At 41.5% G+C, this 17,056-nt stretch overlaps 1 protein-coding gene across 2 annotated transcripts in view; it reads left to right on the top strand.

The window, feature by feature from the left end:
- The first annotated feature begins 2,330 nt into the window (after nucleotides 1-2,330).
- The window catches only part of FRMPD4 (FERM and PDZ domain containing 4), a 205,550-nt gene continuing 190,824 nt past the window's right edge, over nucleotides 2,331-17,056 (top strand). Inside the window, exon 1 of one of the 2 annotated variants that reach the window (XM_002700439.5) lies at nucleotides 2,331-2,498. In XM_002700439.5, coding sequence (XP_002700485.3) covers nucleotides 2,461-2,498 — 38 coding nt within the window. In that variant the 5' untranslated portion in view covers nucleotides 2,331-2,460. The remainder of the gene's footprint in view (nucleotides 2,499-17,056) is intronic. The other variant, XM_059883901.1, reaches the window with a different exon arrangement.

Below are 17,056 nucleotides of genomic sequence, written 5' to 3'. Positions count from 1 at the left end.
AACTTCTAGCTCCCACACTGCACAGACCCAGGAGCCAAACCCCTCCAGAATTTGACCTTTGTCCTTGGTGCTTCTTAAGGATGTGTGGTTAGATTTGAAAAGGGATTATTTTTTAGTTCGTGCTGGCACTTTTAGTTGGCTAAGTTCTACAAGTGTCCTTCTGACCCATGCATTTTATGTCAACACAATCACAAACTAACGTGTGGTTATTTCTGATACTAATTATTCAGTTATTTGTTTTATATCACTTGATGTCCCTTGCCCTGAATTAACTCACTGAGTGGCTTTTTCCAGCCAACAGCAGCAGCTGAACTCTTGTTTTTTACTACTTCCTGAACATGCCTTATTTGACAGAATGTTATTTATAATAAAATTCAGTCTCCTTCTAGCTTATTACTATAATCCTGTATTTTACATGTAAATTATATTAGGAAGCCAGTGTATTTTTGTTAGTAATTTAGAGTTTGCAGGAAAAACAGAATGAGAGGAAAAAAAAAACAGTTTTTGTTTTTTAATAAGTTCTCTTCCTCTGGGAAAGATAAAGATTCTGATACAAACTGTCGTTTAGTAATCCAGAATAAATTGTTGCATTCTCTCCTTTCACTTAAAAGAATGTTCCATGTGTCGCCTCCTATTGTACTTTTGCAAAAGGTTTTAACAGAGTATACTCTGTTCATACCTTGAAGGGCTTGTTCCAAATAAGACCTCTGGTGCTCTGGAGAAATTGGTGGACTTTTTTTAGCACCTCGTCTGGTGGGGGTGGGGGGTGGGGGGGGAAGGGGAGTAGGAACTCCATGAGTTCTCACTGCAGACAAGCAGTTCACTGTTCAAAAACCACCAGAGGATATTGTCCCTGCTGGATTGTGTGCAGAGAAGGACAGAAACTTGGCATGTCTGTTCTTGTAACAGTCCCCAGGTGGGAATTAGCCCTGTGGTGGGATCTGTGTTAAATTTGTGAACTCTTTTGCTCCCCACACTTTATGGAGGATGTGGGAAAACTGAAAAGGAAGTTAAAGAAAGGCAATGGAGCTGGTTAAAATTCTGCAAGCTAGTTCCTCTTCAGAAACCTTTCAGGAAATGGGCTGGTTTCCCTTGGGGAGAAGCGTTGGGTCAGGGTCAAATGTGTGGATGGGGTGGGAGTAGGGGTGGAGCTGAGTTACCCTGCATCCTGTGAAAATTGTCCCCTGCTTACAGGCAGGTTGACACCTCTGATTTGGATATTACTGTGGGAGGCCCGCTATAGATGGCTGGATAAGTCGTGCATGTTACACATGGTGCAGGGGGAGGGGACGATTCTTTCTAATTATGAAGGGCTCCAGGTTCACTATTGAGACACTAACTGTGAGACTCTGGAGGTGTTCTTACCCAACCTCTAACACACACATACGTACTTTGTTCCCATCTACAATTTGGAACCACCTAGAAGACCTAGCAGCCCATCTAGAGTGAGAAATATCACCTAGAGACAGGACAAATGGTGAAGGATGTTGGTTGACATCCTAAAATGACATCGTGTATTTCCTTCCCATGGTTGGGCTCTAAAGGAGTCTCCCATGTTCCTGAGAGAACAATGGAATTCCGGCAGGTCCCGGGCAGAACAGCACTGGCCAGGATTCAGTGATGCCTCAGAAACTGGACCCTAGGCCTCTGGTTAGCAGTTGTCACCGAGCAACGCTGCTCATCACAGCTGCTTGTGATATGGAGTCACTTCCTTGTTCCTCTTGCTCTTGGAAAGACAGGCTTCTAGAAAATTTTCTTTAACCTACGCTTTCATTTTGCTGTTGAGTCACATTTAGGGTGTGAACTAGAAAATGTAAAAGCTAATATGTGTATTTTCACTGCAACATAAATGGAGAGTTTGTCTAAGGTTTTCTGACTCATTTTGACTGGAGTGCAGTTGTAAGTGGAAATTTTGTAGTTTAGTCAGAGTTCAGAAAACTGAGGCTTGGAGTTATTTATTTCAGATGTATAAAAATAGGAATTTATTTTCATGTGTGCATTTATATTGTGTTGTGATAGCTGTTTGTTTGCCAATCTGTCCTAATATCTGGTCCCAGGAGTGCCTAGTGTCATAGAAAGTGTGAACATTCAAAATTGGCTTGTGTGTCTTCAGGACGGTTGCTTAATCTTTGTGAGCTATTCATCATTTCCCCATCTTGTAAAATAAGATGTGTATACGTAAGGCTGCTTTGAAAAGCTAACGAGACACTGTAAAGACAGATTGTGAGCCCAGTACATGACCTAAAAACGTCCTAATCGTTCATGTAGTCACCTGAGTATACAGCCCACAGTTGTGAGGAGCAAGTCCTGTGCCCCTTCTGGAATTTGTCAGAGAAGAAATTTCCAGGAGTCTGGTGTAATGACTTTTTTTTTTCCTCCAGCCACAGGACGAAGTCTTCAGGCTGGCCACCTCCCTCGGGAACCTGGGGCTTGAACCAGGTACCACCCTATGGATGGGAGATGACGGCAAACCGGGATGGCCGAGACTGCTTCATCAAGTAAGTTGAACACAACACTCATGAACGGTGCCAACTTTGCCTTTTGGGACATTTCTGTTTTGACCCTTGACTCGGTAGAATTAGCATTCTTAAATTGCGGACTCCTGGGCACTTGGAGGCCATGACTCAATCAACTGATCGCCTGGGCTTTCCATATCTGGTGACATGAGTTTGCTTTGTTCTTGGGCTCGTGCCATTTTAGGCTGACAATACCCAGGGTTGCAGGTCCTCCTGGGCCAGAGCAAAAATGTATGTTATTGAATCTTAGGCCAGTTGTATTCATTGTCTGAGATGAGTGAATAAAGTTTGACATGGAGGAATGTCATTTGGAAAGCCTTCTTGAAACGGTTAAGACAGAAATGTTCCTGGTTCTTCTCTAACTAGAAAAATCATCAGAGAGGATTACATGCATTATGGGTTGTCCTGTAACTTTCTCCCACTAACATTAGTTAAGGTTTTGGATATTTTGTGGCACTTTTCTTTTTCAATTGTGCTAAAATATATATTACATACAGGTTATTTAATTTATGTTATATATATAATGGCTATGTTACATATAACATAATGGTAAATTTTATTTACCATCGTAACTGCCTCTAGGCATACAATTCAAGGACATGAACTATATTCACACTATTTGCAACTATCACCACTTTCATTTTCCAGATCTTTTTCATCGTCCCCAACAGAAACTTCTGTCCACATTAAACAGTAATTCCCTATTCCCCCCCCCCCCCCAATACCTGTTATCTTACATAAATGAACTCATACAATGTACTTTTTTTATCTGGCTTATTTTACTGTGCATAATGTTCTCAAGGTTCATTCATGTTGTAGAATGTCTAAGAATTTCATTCCTTTAAGACCAAGTAATATTGGGTTGGCTAGCAGTTTGGGTTTCTCTGTAAGATCTTACTGAAAAATCCAAATGAAGTGTTTGCCCCACCCAATATTTAATTGTATGGATAGATCCCATTTGTTTATCCATTTATTTGTCTGCAATCATTTGAGCTGTTTCCATCATTTTGCTCTTATGAATAATGCTACTGTGAACATTAGTACCTGGAGGAAAGCATGGCAACCCACTCCAGTATTCTTGCCTGGAGAATCCCATAGACAAGAGGAGCCTGGTGCGCTACAGTCCATAGGGTTGCAAAGAGTCGGTCACTACTAAGAGATGTAGCATGCACATAAGAGCATTAGTGCACAAGTATCTGTTTGAGTCTCTGCTTCTAATTCTTTTGGGTATATACCTGGGAGTGGAATTGCTGGATTATATGATAGTTAGATGTTCATTTTTTTCAAGAATAACCAAACTGTTTTTCACAGAGGGTATAGTGCTCTGGTTTTTTGCAGTTGTGTGAAAAAAGTTGCTTATATTGCACCTCTAATAACAGCAAGAGGCCACTCTGTTTTCTTCTCCAATCTAAGTGAAATATTCTTAATTATGAGAAATTAGTGAACAAGATTTGAAATCACAAAGCATATTTAGCCCTAGCCTAATAGAAGTGAACAGAGGTTGTAGGCCAAGGGGAAAAAATGTTTCAATACCACAGGCTTCATTGTTTGTTTCAGCCCAGCAGACTATGGACTGATTAGCAAATATAGGATCCATGTGAGATAGGGGATCATTTTTATAAAAGTGGAAACATCTGCCAAGACTGCTATTGAGTATCTGCTCTTCTGGACAGTCCAGCACATTTAAGTTAAGACTGCTGGCGAGTAGCTTCGGAAAAACTCCTGTGGGTGTTGTCAGTGGTTTCCTAGTCTCTGCAAAGGGAAGAGGACTTCTCTTTAGAGTTCAGTTTGTGACTGTGGGGCTGGCTTCCTGGGTCCTTCCTAAATAGGATGGGGAAGGAATCTGTCAGGAATCTTGAAGATACGAAGATAGGCCAGGAATTTTTTACACTCTATGTTGTTGTTTGCTAATTTCAACAGTTTGCCTGTGTCCCTCATAATGGTAGAAATATGATATTTTTTGGTATTATATTATGCCATCTATTTCATAACATGGATATGAATTTATGTAATTGGCACAGTTGAGGTGGCCTAGATGCGTTGACTCAAAACAATAAAAATTTCTGCCAAAGAAATGTAATTTTAAAAACACATGGGTTATGAATTTTGTGATGGTACAACTCATGCTTTCCTAATTAAAATGGATTTTCCTTTGTGGTTGGATTGAGACTCCTGTACATTAGAGGCCAGTTGATCAATAGATACAAACCCAAACGATGGCCCATTGGTTGGAGATTCTAGGAACCCCAACTAGATCTACAGATATGCATTTCCATCAATGTCATTGACATTTTTAAGGGCTAGCCCAGGTGTCAATTTAACATTTACACTGGCCTAATGCCAGCTGTTGAAACATGAAGGAGCAGATCAGCAACTTATTAGAGAAGCCTGCACTGATTACTAAACGACAAGTTTTAAAACCAAAGTCACCGGTATCACTTATCTAAATCCACAGAGCTTCTTCCTTGAAGAGTAAATTTCCACAGTCTTCTCAAAGATACTGTTTAAAGATGTCAAAAATGGTATTTCTTTTGAAAGTCTTTGTTGTTTCTTTGCACTGATGAGTTTTATAGTATGAGTTTTATAAATAATCAGAATCATTCTGAGTTTTTCTCTTACCAAGTAAGTGATGTCCGTTACAAAGAGATTACAAAGTGTTTCTCTACTCATTAGTTTTAGAAGTTAAAAGAACAATTTGAAAAACTAATCTATTATTAGTAATTAGCACCTTTGCATTTACTTTTCAACTCTGTTACATTTTCTCTTTGAAAGAGAAATGTCTTTTTTCTTATCTTGTCTTGAGATCTAGATGATAACTCACATCAGACAATTGTTTTTGATGGAGATACAACAACTTCTAAGTGATGGACAGAGCTATGGGAGGAACCAGGGTTCACTGTTCTTAGAGTTAATGCTATTGTTAATTCTATTGAGATAATTGAGACAATTCTATTGTTACAAATATTTCAGAATATGGCTCAGAGTAGTTTAAGATGTGTTCAAATTTCATCTTTCCTCTTCTATCCTCAATTATTTACAGTAGGGCTGGGTAGCATGTTTTCTATAAAGAGTTACTATTCCATGGGGTTAAAGACGTCTTTCCCCTTTGGTGTTCATATGTTTGTTCTCTACATCTGTGTCACTATTTCTGCTTTGCAAATAAGATTATCTATACCATTCTTGTAGATTCCTTATATATGTGTTAATATATGATATTTGTATTTCTCTTTCTGACTTACTTCATTCTGTGTGACAGTCCATGTCACTACAAACGGCCCAATTTCATTCCTTTTTATGGCTGAGTAATATCCCATTGTATATATATGTACCACGTCCTTTTCCATTCATCTCTTGGTGGACATTTAGGTTCCTTCCATGTCCTGACTATGAAAAATAGCACTGCTATGAACATTGAGGGTAAAGTAAAGTTGCTCAGTCACGTCTGACTCTTTGCTACCCTGTGGAGCGTAGCCCACCAGGCTCCTCTGTCCAAGGGATTTTCCAGGCAAGAATACTGGAGCGGATTGCAATTTCCTTCTCCAGGGGATCTTCCCAACCCAGGGATAGAACGCAGGTTTCCCACATTGCAGGCAGATGCTTTAATCTCTGAGCCACCAGGGAAGCCCAACATTGAGGGTACATGTGCCTTTTTGAATTATGGTTTTCTCTGGGTATATGCCCACTAGCGGGATTGCTGGGTCATATGTTAGCTCTATTTTTAGTTTTTTTTAGGAACCTCCATACTGTTCTACATAGTGGCTACACAATTTACATTCCCACCAACACTGCAAGAAGATTGAAAAGGACAAGTTTTGTTGATATGCTTAGAGAAATAATTTTTTTGAGGTACGAAGAACATTGTGTAAGAAACATGACAGATGGGAAAAAAATTTCTCAGTTTCTCATTATTAACAATTAAGAGAGACAGCAGAACAGGGGAAGGGAGAGAAGCAGATCGGAAGAGAGAAACTAGCAAGAGAAGAGTCTTGAAAGGATGCATCCTGGTGAGAAATGGCTAAGAGAGGGAACAATGGGCGGGCAGAGAAATTAGGACAAACTAGGGAAAGTAAGGTACTCTGAGATGTTTCTTATAATAATAACATCCATAAATTATAAATGAAGCTGGATATACATATTGCTATAGATATAAATAGAGAAATAGATATGGATATAGTTAAGGATTATAGATAATCATGTAGACATTGATACAGATATAAATGGCTACAGATATACAAAGAGAGTTGTAGATATAGATGTCAGTGGATATAGACTATAGATCGAGATGGATAGACATAGACCAGTGACTGTGCACCCAGGTTTGCCCAGGAGGTTCTTGATTTATGGGTATTCTTCTGGCATAATTTCTGATGGCATCTCCTTTTGTTCTCAGAGTGTTCTGATTTGGATAATATAAGGTAACTATATATCAAACTACCAAAGTTTAGAAAATTCTTGGAAGATGTAGGATTGCATTTCATCTTGACAACTGTCCTGTGAAATAGTTAAAGCACACAGAGGAATCTCCTTCTTGCAGAAGAAGCTGAGGTTCACGGGAATTGGGGTCTCCACCTCCTATGGCTAATCAGAACAGTGTTTGCACCACATTGTCAAGACTCCAAAGCCTTGGTACTTTTGACTTTTCATCCATACTAAGCTTTGGTCAATACCCCTAGGATTCCCCAGCCCCACCAATGTACTCTGCCATACCCTCCCTACTCAGCATCCTTAGAAATTGCCTGGGCAGCCTGATTATCTGCTCATGTGTACAAGCACTCCTTGGTTACACCTAACATGTGTCCCCCGCAACGTATATTGAGCACCAGCTAAGTGGTGAAGATGGGGCTTCCCATGTGGCGCTAGTGGTCAAGAAGCCACCTGCCAACACAGGAGACATAAGAGAGTCCGACTCATTCCCTGGGTCGAGAAAATCCCCTGCAGAAGGTCATGGCAACCCACTTTAGTATTCTTCTCTGGAGAATCCCACGGACAGAGGAGCCTGGAGGCCTATGGTCCATGGGGTTACAAAGAGTCAGATACCACTGAAGTGACTTAGTACACACACATGCAAGTGATGAAGATGTTAAAATAAGCAAGGTGTATTCTTTCCTTCCAAGCTCTTAAAATGTGGTGGAAGTGATCTATGAAACAATAGAATATGCTTTAGATACAGGGGAAGGCCCAAGAAGGAAACCATCTGTCTTTTGGAGCCGGGGGTGAAGATGCAGGCCGTTGCCATGGGTCTCACACTAACAGAGAGGCCAACCATTATTCTCAACCAGGTAGTATCTCCTTTAAGCCCTTTCAGTTCAGTTCAGTTCAGTCTCTCAGTCGTGTCCGACTCTTTGCGACCCCATGAATCGCAGCACGCCAGGCCTCCCTGTCCATCACCAACTCCCGGAGTTCACTCAGACTCATGTCCACCGAGTCAGTGATGCCATCCAGCCATCTCATCCTCTGTCGTCCCCTTCTCCTCCTGCCCTCAATCCCTCCAGCATCAGAGTCTTTTCCAATGAGTCAACTCTTCGCATGAGGAGAGACACATAATATGTTTCATATCAAAAATGAGGGAGCAATGTGAGTTCCTTATTTTGCATTTTTTAATTAAATGAAGCAATATATGCTTATTTAACTGTAGAGGTGGGTAGAGATAATGCAAAAATAAATGCTTTGTAAATTTGTTTTTGGAGGCTGAAGAAAAAATTTAAGCATGAGCAAAATAAATATTAAAACATTTGCCACCAAAATAGATTAGATGAGCCACACTGGAGTCTGGGGAAAGGGATGAGGGGCTGGGCAGTAGGAGACCAGACTGGAGGGTCATTTCCAAACCACACGCCCTCATTTTTCAAGTTCTAAACTCAAGAGGCTTTTTCTTTTTTTCTCTTCTTTTTTGACCTACTGGTTTTCTGGCCACTTTCCCCCATAAGTTTGCAAATGTAACCCTGTGTGCATATTGGACAAGACACAGTGTTCCATTATTGAACCAGCAATTCTCATGGGGGGTAATTAAACCAAGTCACTATCTTCTTAATGCAGAGGAATTCAATTCTGAAACCTGAATATTGGATACTAGTAATGAGATGTGGAAACTTCCACTTTGTTTTCCAGTATGGCTTTGGCCCAACTTGGGAGTTATATAGCCATTGCTATCTGCCAGTCAATTTAGTGGTCAATGAGAAATGTGTTTTTGGCTCCTCTATCTCCAGAAAAGAATTATCTGAAGAAATACAAGTACTTTTTGTGCCCCATCCCTGTTTTTTATTAACCATAAGACAGTTAAGTCAACATGACAGAATTCTGTTATCTTGAAAATTACAAATGACAAAGCCTTGTTCAGTTTCTCAGTCAAGTCCAGCTCTTTGCCATCCCATGGACTGCAGCACCCTTGGCTTCCCTGTCCTTCACCATCTCCCAGAGCTTGCTCAAACTCATGTCCATTGAGTTGGTGATGCCATCGAACCATCTCATCCTCTGTCTCATCCCCCATCTCCTCCTGCCTTCAATCTTTTCCCAGCATCAAAACCTTTCATCATCCTAAAGTGGGAGCCTCTGAGTATTCCCTCCAGTCTTTATCTGGTCTACTTCAAGTGTCCCCAAAAGGGAAGAAGCAATTGATTATTTTCAAATACTTTTGATAATTCTAGGGCTAGTCTTTGTATTTTTTTTTTTAACCCCAAGATTTCATAAGAGAGTCTTAGAGTTATTCTGTGGAGGAATCCAATAATCTTTTGTTATGTGATGAATGCCCTTGAACTTTTCCTTCTCTAAAATTTAAAGAATAAAAATAAGTCAAGAAGAGTTAAGTTATAAAGTTCTGTGTGTATATTTTGGTTGCACCCCTCAACCCCTTGATCAATTTCATATTTGAAGCAGATTTCAGTTTCTTACTTTATTAAGCTTACATTTTAAAAACACACTCAACAGAGGACAACTGAATCTGAGAGATTGCTCAAATTGTTACTCTTTGTTTCTGGCAATAAAAGGCAGAATGTCTTTGTAGAAATTAACAGTTGTGCCAATAAAAGAAATAGGAGAGATCTATTTGAGGTGGGTTGCTCTGTCATTTTGTGTGGTTTTAAATTAAGAGCCTAGAGTAGAGGCAGTTTGCCTCATTTTTGTGTTTTTGGTGAAGAATTCTTAAATAAAATGTTTCGCTTCCAAGTACACACAATGAATTCTGCATAAAATGTAAATAATTGCCTCATTGCAAGAGCAAATGCCATTTAGGTAAATTAGTTCCTTAGGATTCCGAGCACCCACTCAAGGGGAGGGAGGTATATTATAATTTTGGAAGTGGAGGAACAAAGTAAACGTGATAGGATCATTACACGAAATGAAAGGTAATTATGTCATGTCAACGCAAAAGCTTCCCAGGCTGAACATTCGGGGCTGTTTATTCCCTTCATTGGAGCAGATTTGTTTTCTTTCGAATCTGACAAAGCACCTCTCCACTGAGTTAATAATCACAGCTCCCAGCTGGAAGGTAAGTTTGCAGAGCTGATGGAAGGCTTTTAACAGGAAGGCTCTGAAATGACACCATCATTCCAGTTCTACCTTAGCATATGGCACAGCAAACTGTGCTCGGCAGACTTCTCCTTTATTGGAGGTTATTTCATTTCCCCTACACGTTTAGTTTTTGTAACTTTGCTGGTGGACTTAATCTGGCCGTCATCTAGGACACGTCCCTAATGCATTTGCTTATTTGATACCAGCAGGCCAAGGTATCTGAAGGGAATGTAATTATTCAAAGTCCCTTGGGCTACTTGATTCCGGCCAAGTTGGGACATGCACATTTGGGAAGAGCTGTCGACAGCCGGCTGGCTGCTGGACAGGGTGGGCTCTCTCTTCTCCTGAGCTGTTATGTAGCCCCTGGGGATGTACATGAGGTGGGTCACAGAGCCCATTTGGAATCCCAGGGACAGACAGCCTGTGCAAAGGACAAGCACCTGGGTGGCCAGGTTTCCATCACAGCCTGTAATTGAAATAGTAGCTTGGGGCTGCCTACCACCCCTTGCTTCCTGAGTGGCCTTTGTGTCCCTACTTTCTGGACTGAGCCAGCCCTTGCAGAGAGCAATTTTGATCTCATCACCTAGGGCTGGGACCCAGGCAGGAAACTCTGGCCTGTCCCGAATGGCAGGTAGGGGATGTGGCTATTGAGCCAAGGAAATTGGCTAAACTGAAGAGAACAAGGAATCACCTGTGGTGGCAGGTGTTTTTCATCACTGTCTGCACTGCCACCTAGGAGGAGGCACAGAAGTGCCTTCCTGGGGCCCACCAGGGGGCAGGAGACAACTGTTCCCCACCAGGCCCTGACCTCTATTTCCTCTCAAAACCCGAGTAAAACCGTCTTATTAGTAGCCACCTTCTAGGGAAGAGTCTCTTAGTTGCAAGGCTGAGAGATGGCAATGCTTTTTAGTGGACACTCAGATCAGCCTGAGTCAAGAGCAGTGATGTCCCATCTCTGTGCCCCAGGGTGCGCCACTCACCCACTGCTGAAGCACAGGTTTGGTGACAGCAGTTCACCGAAGAAGGCTGGGAGAGACTCTCAGATCTGTCCAATATTAAAGTGAAGTGAAAGCCTCTCAGTCGTGTCCGACTCTTTGCGACCCCATGGACTATGCTTTCCATGGAATTCTCCAGGCTAGGATACTGGAGTGGGTAGCCTTTCCCTTCTCTGGGGGATCTTCCCAACCCAGGATCGAGCCCATGTCTCCCACATTGCAAGTGGATTCTTAACCAGCTGAGCCACAAGGGAAGCCCATCCGATATTAAAGGACACAGCTAAAGATGCAGGGCCAGCTACTTCATTTTTGGTGCCCATTCCAAAATGAAAACACGCCCCTTGTTCAAACAGCAGGATGACCGTGCTCATAAATGTAAAGGTTTTCCATTTTTCCTATGTGTCTCTGTCAACATGTCTTTGATTTTCTATTGAATGCCATTGGAACTAGCCAAAAACAAAATTTTTTAATCATTAGCATGAGTGTTCCCAATCATTTATATATTATGCAGTGTGAGTTTTAGATGCAAATAGCAGAGTAGGTAACTCATATGAGGAACTGCTGTTTCACATGTACACATATTTCATTCTGAACAGAGAGTAGAAATGCACAAAATGAACTCAGTGATTTTTGTTTTACTTCTTGACATGAGTACACGCCACCAAATCTCCCTTTCTTTGGCTTGCTGATGCATAAGGAGAACCAACAGGCGGCTCAGTGGTCAAGAATCCGCCTGCCAATGCCGGAGACACAAGAGACATGGGTTCGATCTCTGGATCGGGAAGATCTCCTGAAGTAGGAAATGGCAACCTACTCCAGTATTCTTGCCTGGAAAATTCCATAGACAGAAGAGCCTACTGGGCTACAGTCCATGGGGTCACAAAGAGTCGAACACAATGGAGCACACTTGCAAGCAAGCAAGGGGAACCAAGACGAAAATGAATTCTGGGTGCCCCTATTTTTCCCACGCCTTATGTGTCATCACCTTGAGTTTAAGGGGATGCCTGGCCAGTACAGGGTGATCACATGAGGATGAGAGGATAAACAAGGACTCCTTGATCATGTTGCTCAAAAAGCTACATCTGTTCAGAACTAATTAGCCTTCAGTCTTCATCTCCAAACGTCTCCCCTTGAGGTTTTTTAAAAATAATTTATCATGCATTTCTCAGTAACGGCCTAGGAAAGAGGGAAACTTGCCTGGAGCTAGCTATTGACTGACTCAGAAAGCCGTCTCCATGCCATTTCCAGGATGGTTTTTGTCACCCTAAGGTATATACTTCCCCACTCTTCTCCTGTCAGCTATTAATTCTCTTGGTCAAGTCAGCAAGGTGTGTTCTGTGTGTGCTATGTCGCTTCAGTTGTGTTCATCTCTTTGCAACCCCATGGACTGTAGCCCACCAGGCTCCTCTGTCCATGGCTTTCCCAGGCAAGAATACTGGAGTGGGTTGCCATTTCCTACTCCAGGGGAATCTTCCTGACCCAGTGATTGAACCCACATCTCTTACATCTCCAGAATAGGCATGCTTTTTCTATAAAATATCAAATAGTAAATATTTTAGGCTTTGGAGACCATTTCTCTTTCAAATGAAAACAGTGCAACTCTGCCACTGTAGTGTGAAAGAAGCTATAGGAAATGTGTAAACGAATGGACATGCTTGTGTTCCAATAAAACTTTATTTAAAAAAATTGGTGGTGGGCTAAATTTGACTCATGGGCTATAATAGTTTGCTAAACCTTGCTCTAGAACATTGTGCACTTGGCTGCAATCTCATATGAAAGGAACCATGCCAGACATTGGTAAAGTGACTTTTGAGGCTGCATTGTGAGTCACGTAAGGAGTTAAAAAAGGACTCCAGAGCCCCATTTTTCCCTGCTGCCGCTGCTAAGTCGCTTCAGTCCTGTCCAACTCTGGGACCCCATAGATGGCAGCCTATCAGGCTCCACCGTCCCTGGGATTCTCCAGGCAAGAACACTGGAGTGGGTTGCCATTTCCTTCTCCAATGCATGAAAGTGAAAAGTCAAAGTGAAGTCGCTTAGTCGTTCCTGACTCTTATTGACCCCATAGACTGGAACCTACCAGATTCCTCTGTCCATGGGATTTTCTAGGCAAGAGTACTGGAGTGGGGTGCCATTGCCTTCTCCGCCGTTTTTTCCTACTTGTTGCCTAAAAGCTCCATGATGTATCTCTTGTCAGTAAGAGTTCTTGTACAGCTCTCACAGTCATTGTTGTTGTTGTTCAGTCGCCCAGTTGTGTCCAACATTTTGTAACCCCATGGACTGCAGAACACCAGGATTCCTCCCTGTCCCTCATCATCTCCTGGAGTTTGCCCAAGTTCATGTCCATTGCATCGGTGATGCCATCCAACCATCTCATCCTCTGATGCCCTCTTCTCCTTCTCTCTATTGTCTTCTGACATTTATTGCATGTGTGCTAAGTTGCTTCATTCATGCCCAACTCTTTGTGACCCAAGGACTGTAGCCTGTCAGGGTCCTCTGTCCCTCATGTCTAAAAGGTATTCTAGGAATAACATTGTTAAAATCCACTAAAGAAGTAGAATTTTTATTTTGAGCGTATCATGATTCCCCCCACACACACATTTTCAACCAACACCTTTGCAGTAGGGGGTTTGAGGGACAGGAACTGACAGCAACTTGAAGCCCAGTCACAGTGGAATGCTCAATGCAAGCACAAATAATTATTAGGGAGGTGAAAATTACATAGCAACTTGCTCATACTAATGGTCTACGGAGAAACAGCTCCATTGTAATTTCAAAACGTTAATTGTCCATAATGTTTTGAAGAAATTCTACTCATTATCTTTTTCAAATTTTATAAAGCTCCCATATAAAGGTCCCCAGTTTATTTTTGCTCTATTCTAGGCTGTTCCCTTGGCTTCCATGACACCATCCCACTTCTTTTGTTCCAAACTCAAAGAATATTCCTTCTCATGGCTCCTCAACTTGTTCTTTTTTCTTTCAACATTCAAAGTTCACTTTGTCATATTTTCAAGCCTATATTTCTACTTCAGTTCAGTTCAGTTCAGTCACTCAGTCGTGTCTGACTCTTTGCGACCCCATGAATCGCAGCACGCCAGGCCGCCCTGTCCATCACCATCTCCTGGAGTTCACTCAAACTCACATCCATCGAGTCGGTGATGCCATCCAGCCATCTCATCCTCTGTCGTCCCCTTTTCCTCCTGCCCCCAATCCCTCCCAGCATCAGAGTCTTTTCCAATGAGTCAACTCTTCGCATGAGGTGGCCAAAGTACTGGAGTTTCAGCTTTAGTATCATTCCTTCCAAAGAAATCCCAGGGCTGATCTCCTTCAGAATGCACTGGTTGGATCTCTTTGCAGTCCAAGGGACTCTCAAGAGTCTTCTCCAACACCACAGTTCAAAAGCGTCAATTCTTCGGTGCTCAGCTTTCTTCACAGTCCAACTCTCACATCCATGCATGACCACTGGAAAAACTATTAGAACCCACACAAAAAAAAGAAAAAAACAAGGATTCATGAACATAAATACTTTGATACCATTTGATTTGAATCCAAAAATTTCTGGAGACGCATGACTGTCCCACTACAGCAGACAAAAGAGATCAACAGGGCTTGGTTTACACTGTCTGGAGTGTTGTCTTCGCAGTAGCAGTTGGTCAATAAGTGTTTGTTAAATAAGTACTTGCATGTGTGTTTGTACGGGTAGATGCTTTTTTTGTTTGGTTGGTTGGGTGGTTGTTTTTAGCTGTGGGGCATGTGGAATCTTAGTTCCCCAACAAGGGATCAAGCTCATGCCTCCTGCAGAGGAGGCTCAGAGTCTTAACCACTGGCAAGTCATTTTTGTTTGTTTTTTATTTGAGGAGGTGGGTGAATGAATTATTGGTTGGATGAATAGACTTTTCTCTGAAACGTTTTGCTCAGTACGTTGTTAGGAAAGATGCTGATATACAAATCAGTGAATGAAAATTCTCTCTTTAACTTATTGATATAGAAATTTCATACCAAAAGTTGGTCTTATTATTTCCTCAGAAGACCTTAAAAGTTCATCAAGGCCTTGTCAGTGAAGTATATCTTAGTGTGGCTATTTATGTGTGTGTCTGCACTCAGTCGGTGTCCAACTCTTTGCAACCCTTTGGACTTTAGCCCGCAAGGCTCCTCTGTCCATGAAATTTTCCAGGCAAAAACAGTGGAGTGGATTACCATTTCTTCTCCAGGGGATCTTCCTGACCCATGGATTCAACCCATGTGTCTTTCGTCTCCTGCATTTGCAGGCAGATTCTTTACAACTGTTTATATGAGCTCTGATATTCAAGATATAATTAAAAAACCTTTTTGGGGTAGTTTGATTGCAGTATATTCCAGCAACAAGTGTTATATTATCATAAGCACAGAAATGAAAGAGTAAAACCACCTGTGCTAGAATGCTAGCTTTCAGTACTAGCTGTGTGATGCTGGGCCATCATTTGGACACTATGGGCCTCATTTTTCTCATTATAAAATAATCTGTATTAGAAAACTGTGTCCACTGGGAACCTTGTGAGTTACAAGAAACAGAAATTCTTAACCAGTTTATCTTACACAATAAAATGTCTATCTTTTTGATTTATGTATCTAAAAAGTAGTGGTAAAACTGTCATGGCCTAAGGAGACATGACAACAAAATATGATATGGTATCCTAGCTGGTGGGTTTCCCCAGTGGCTCAGTGGTAAAGAAACTGCCTGCAATGCAGGAGATGCAGGAGACTTGGGTTCGATCCCTGGGTCAGGAAGATAACCTGGAGAAGGAAATGGATATCCACTCCAGTATTCTTGCCTGGAGAATCCCAGGGACAAAGGAGCCTGGTGGGTTCCATTCCGAGGGGTCTCAAAGAGTAGGACAGGACTTGGCAATTAACCAACAACAGCAATCCTGGATGCCATTCTGGAACAGATAAAGGACATTTGGTAAAATCTCAGAATCTTCAACCTGTCTTGAAAAAAGGCATTTGGAAGGTCATGCAGTCTTTTTCCTTTTCCTGTGGGACCTAGTAGTCGTAGTAACTTGGTTGCTGTAGAATACTTGGGAAATACAGGACAATATGCTGTGAAATATTCAAGATACTTACTCTTTCCCTTCACCATTAGTCGAAATTAAAGACGCCTTCACATCCGCAGTACAATTTGTAGAGTTGGGTTGAAACCCTGTCATGTTGCTAAGCAATTATTTTCCTATTTTTATTCACCTTTATTTCTGCCTCTTTTTCCCTAGCTTAAATATTTAGTAGACTAGAACTGTCTTTAGGATGATATACTTCTTAAAGGCTTTATTTTTCAGTCATTGGTCAGAGTGCTATTATGTAAATGACTGAAGTAAGTATTAGGAATGTGAGTTTGAAGATCTTCAGGGTCAAAGAGTGACCCTGGAGAGAGAGGCTTGTGAAATAGAACTGAATAATAAAGGAGCAAAGGAAGGATAAAGTCAAGGAAGCTTTTAAATTCCTATAGGCAGAAGGCTTGACCACATCTCTGGAGGAAGATGAAAAGAAGACAGGCTTGGGAGTAGAATGCATTGGAAAAGCATGGCACTGGAGGAAGGCAATGATCTCTTTTATAACTAAAACAGGCAACTGTGGAATGATTTGTTCAAATGTATTTTGGCTTACTGTCCAAATACCTTTAGCTCATATAATAACTTTTAAAATGTGTTCATTGTTGGCTTGTGATCTGCCTACTTCTAAAAAAAAATCAGAGCCTCATTTAGCCTATGCATTTCTTGTGCAAATTAAAAATGGTACCCCCTTTTGTTGTGTGGACCACAACAAACTTTGGAAAATTCTTAAAGAGATGGGACTACCAGACCCTCTTACCTGTCTCCTGGGAAACCTGTATGTAGGTCAAGAAGCAACAGTTAGACCCAGAAATGGAACAATGGACTGGTTCAAAATTGGGAAAGGAGTACATCAAGGCTATGTATTGTCACTTTGCTTATTTAACTTATATGCAGAGTACATCATGAGAAATGTCGAGTGGAATGAAATCAAGATTGCCGGGTGAAATGTATGGAC

Source organism: Bos taurus, chromosome X (genome assembly GCF_002263795.3).
Source record: "Bos taurus isolate L1 Dominette 01449 registration number 42190680 breed Hereford chromosome X, ARS-UCD2.0, whole genome shotgun sequence".
Lineage (NCBI taxonomy): Eukaryota > Metazoa > Chordata > Mammalia > Artiodactyla > Bovidae > Bos > Bos taurus.
Note: the sequence above shows the minus strand (reverse complement) of the source record. Positions and strands in the feature narration are given on the sequence as shown.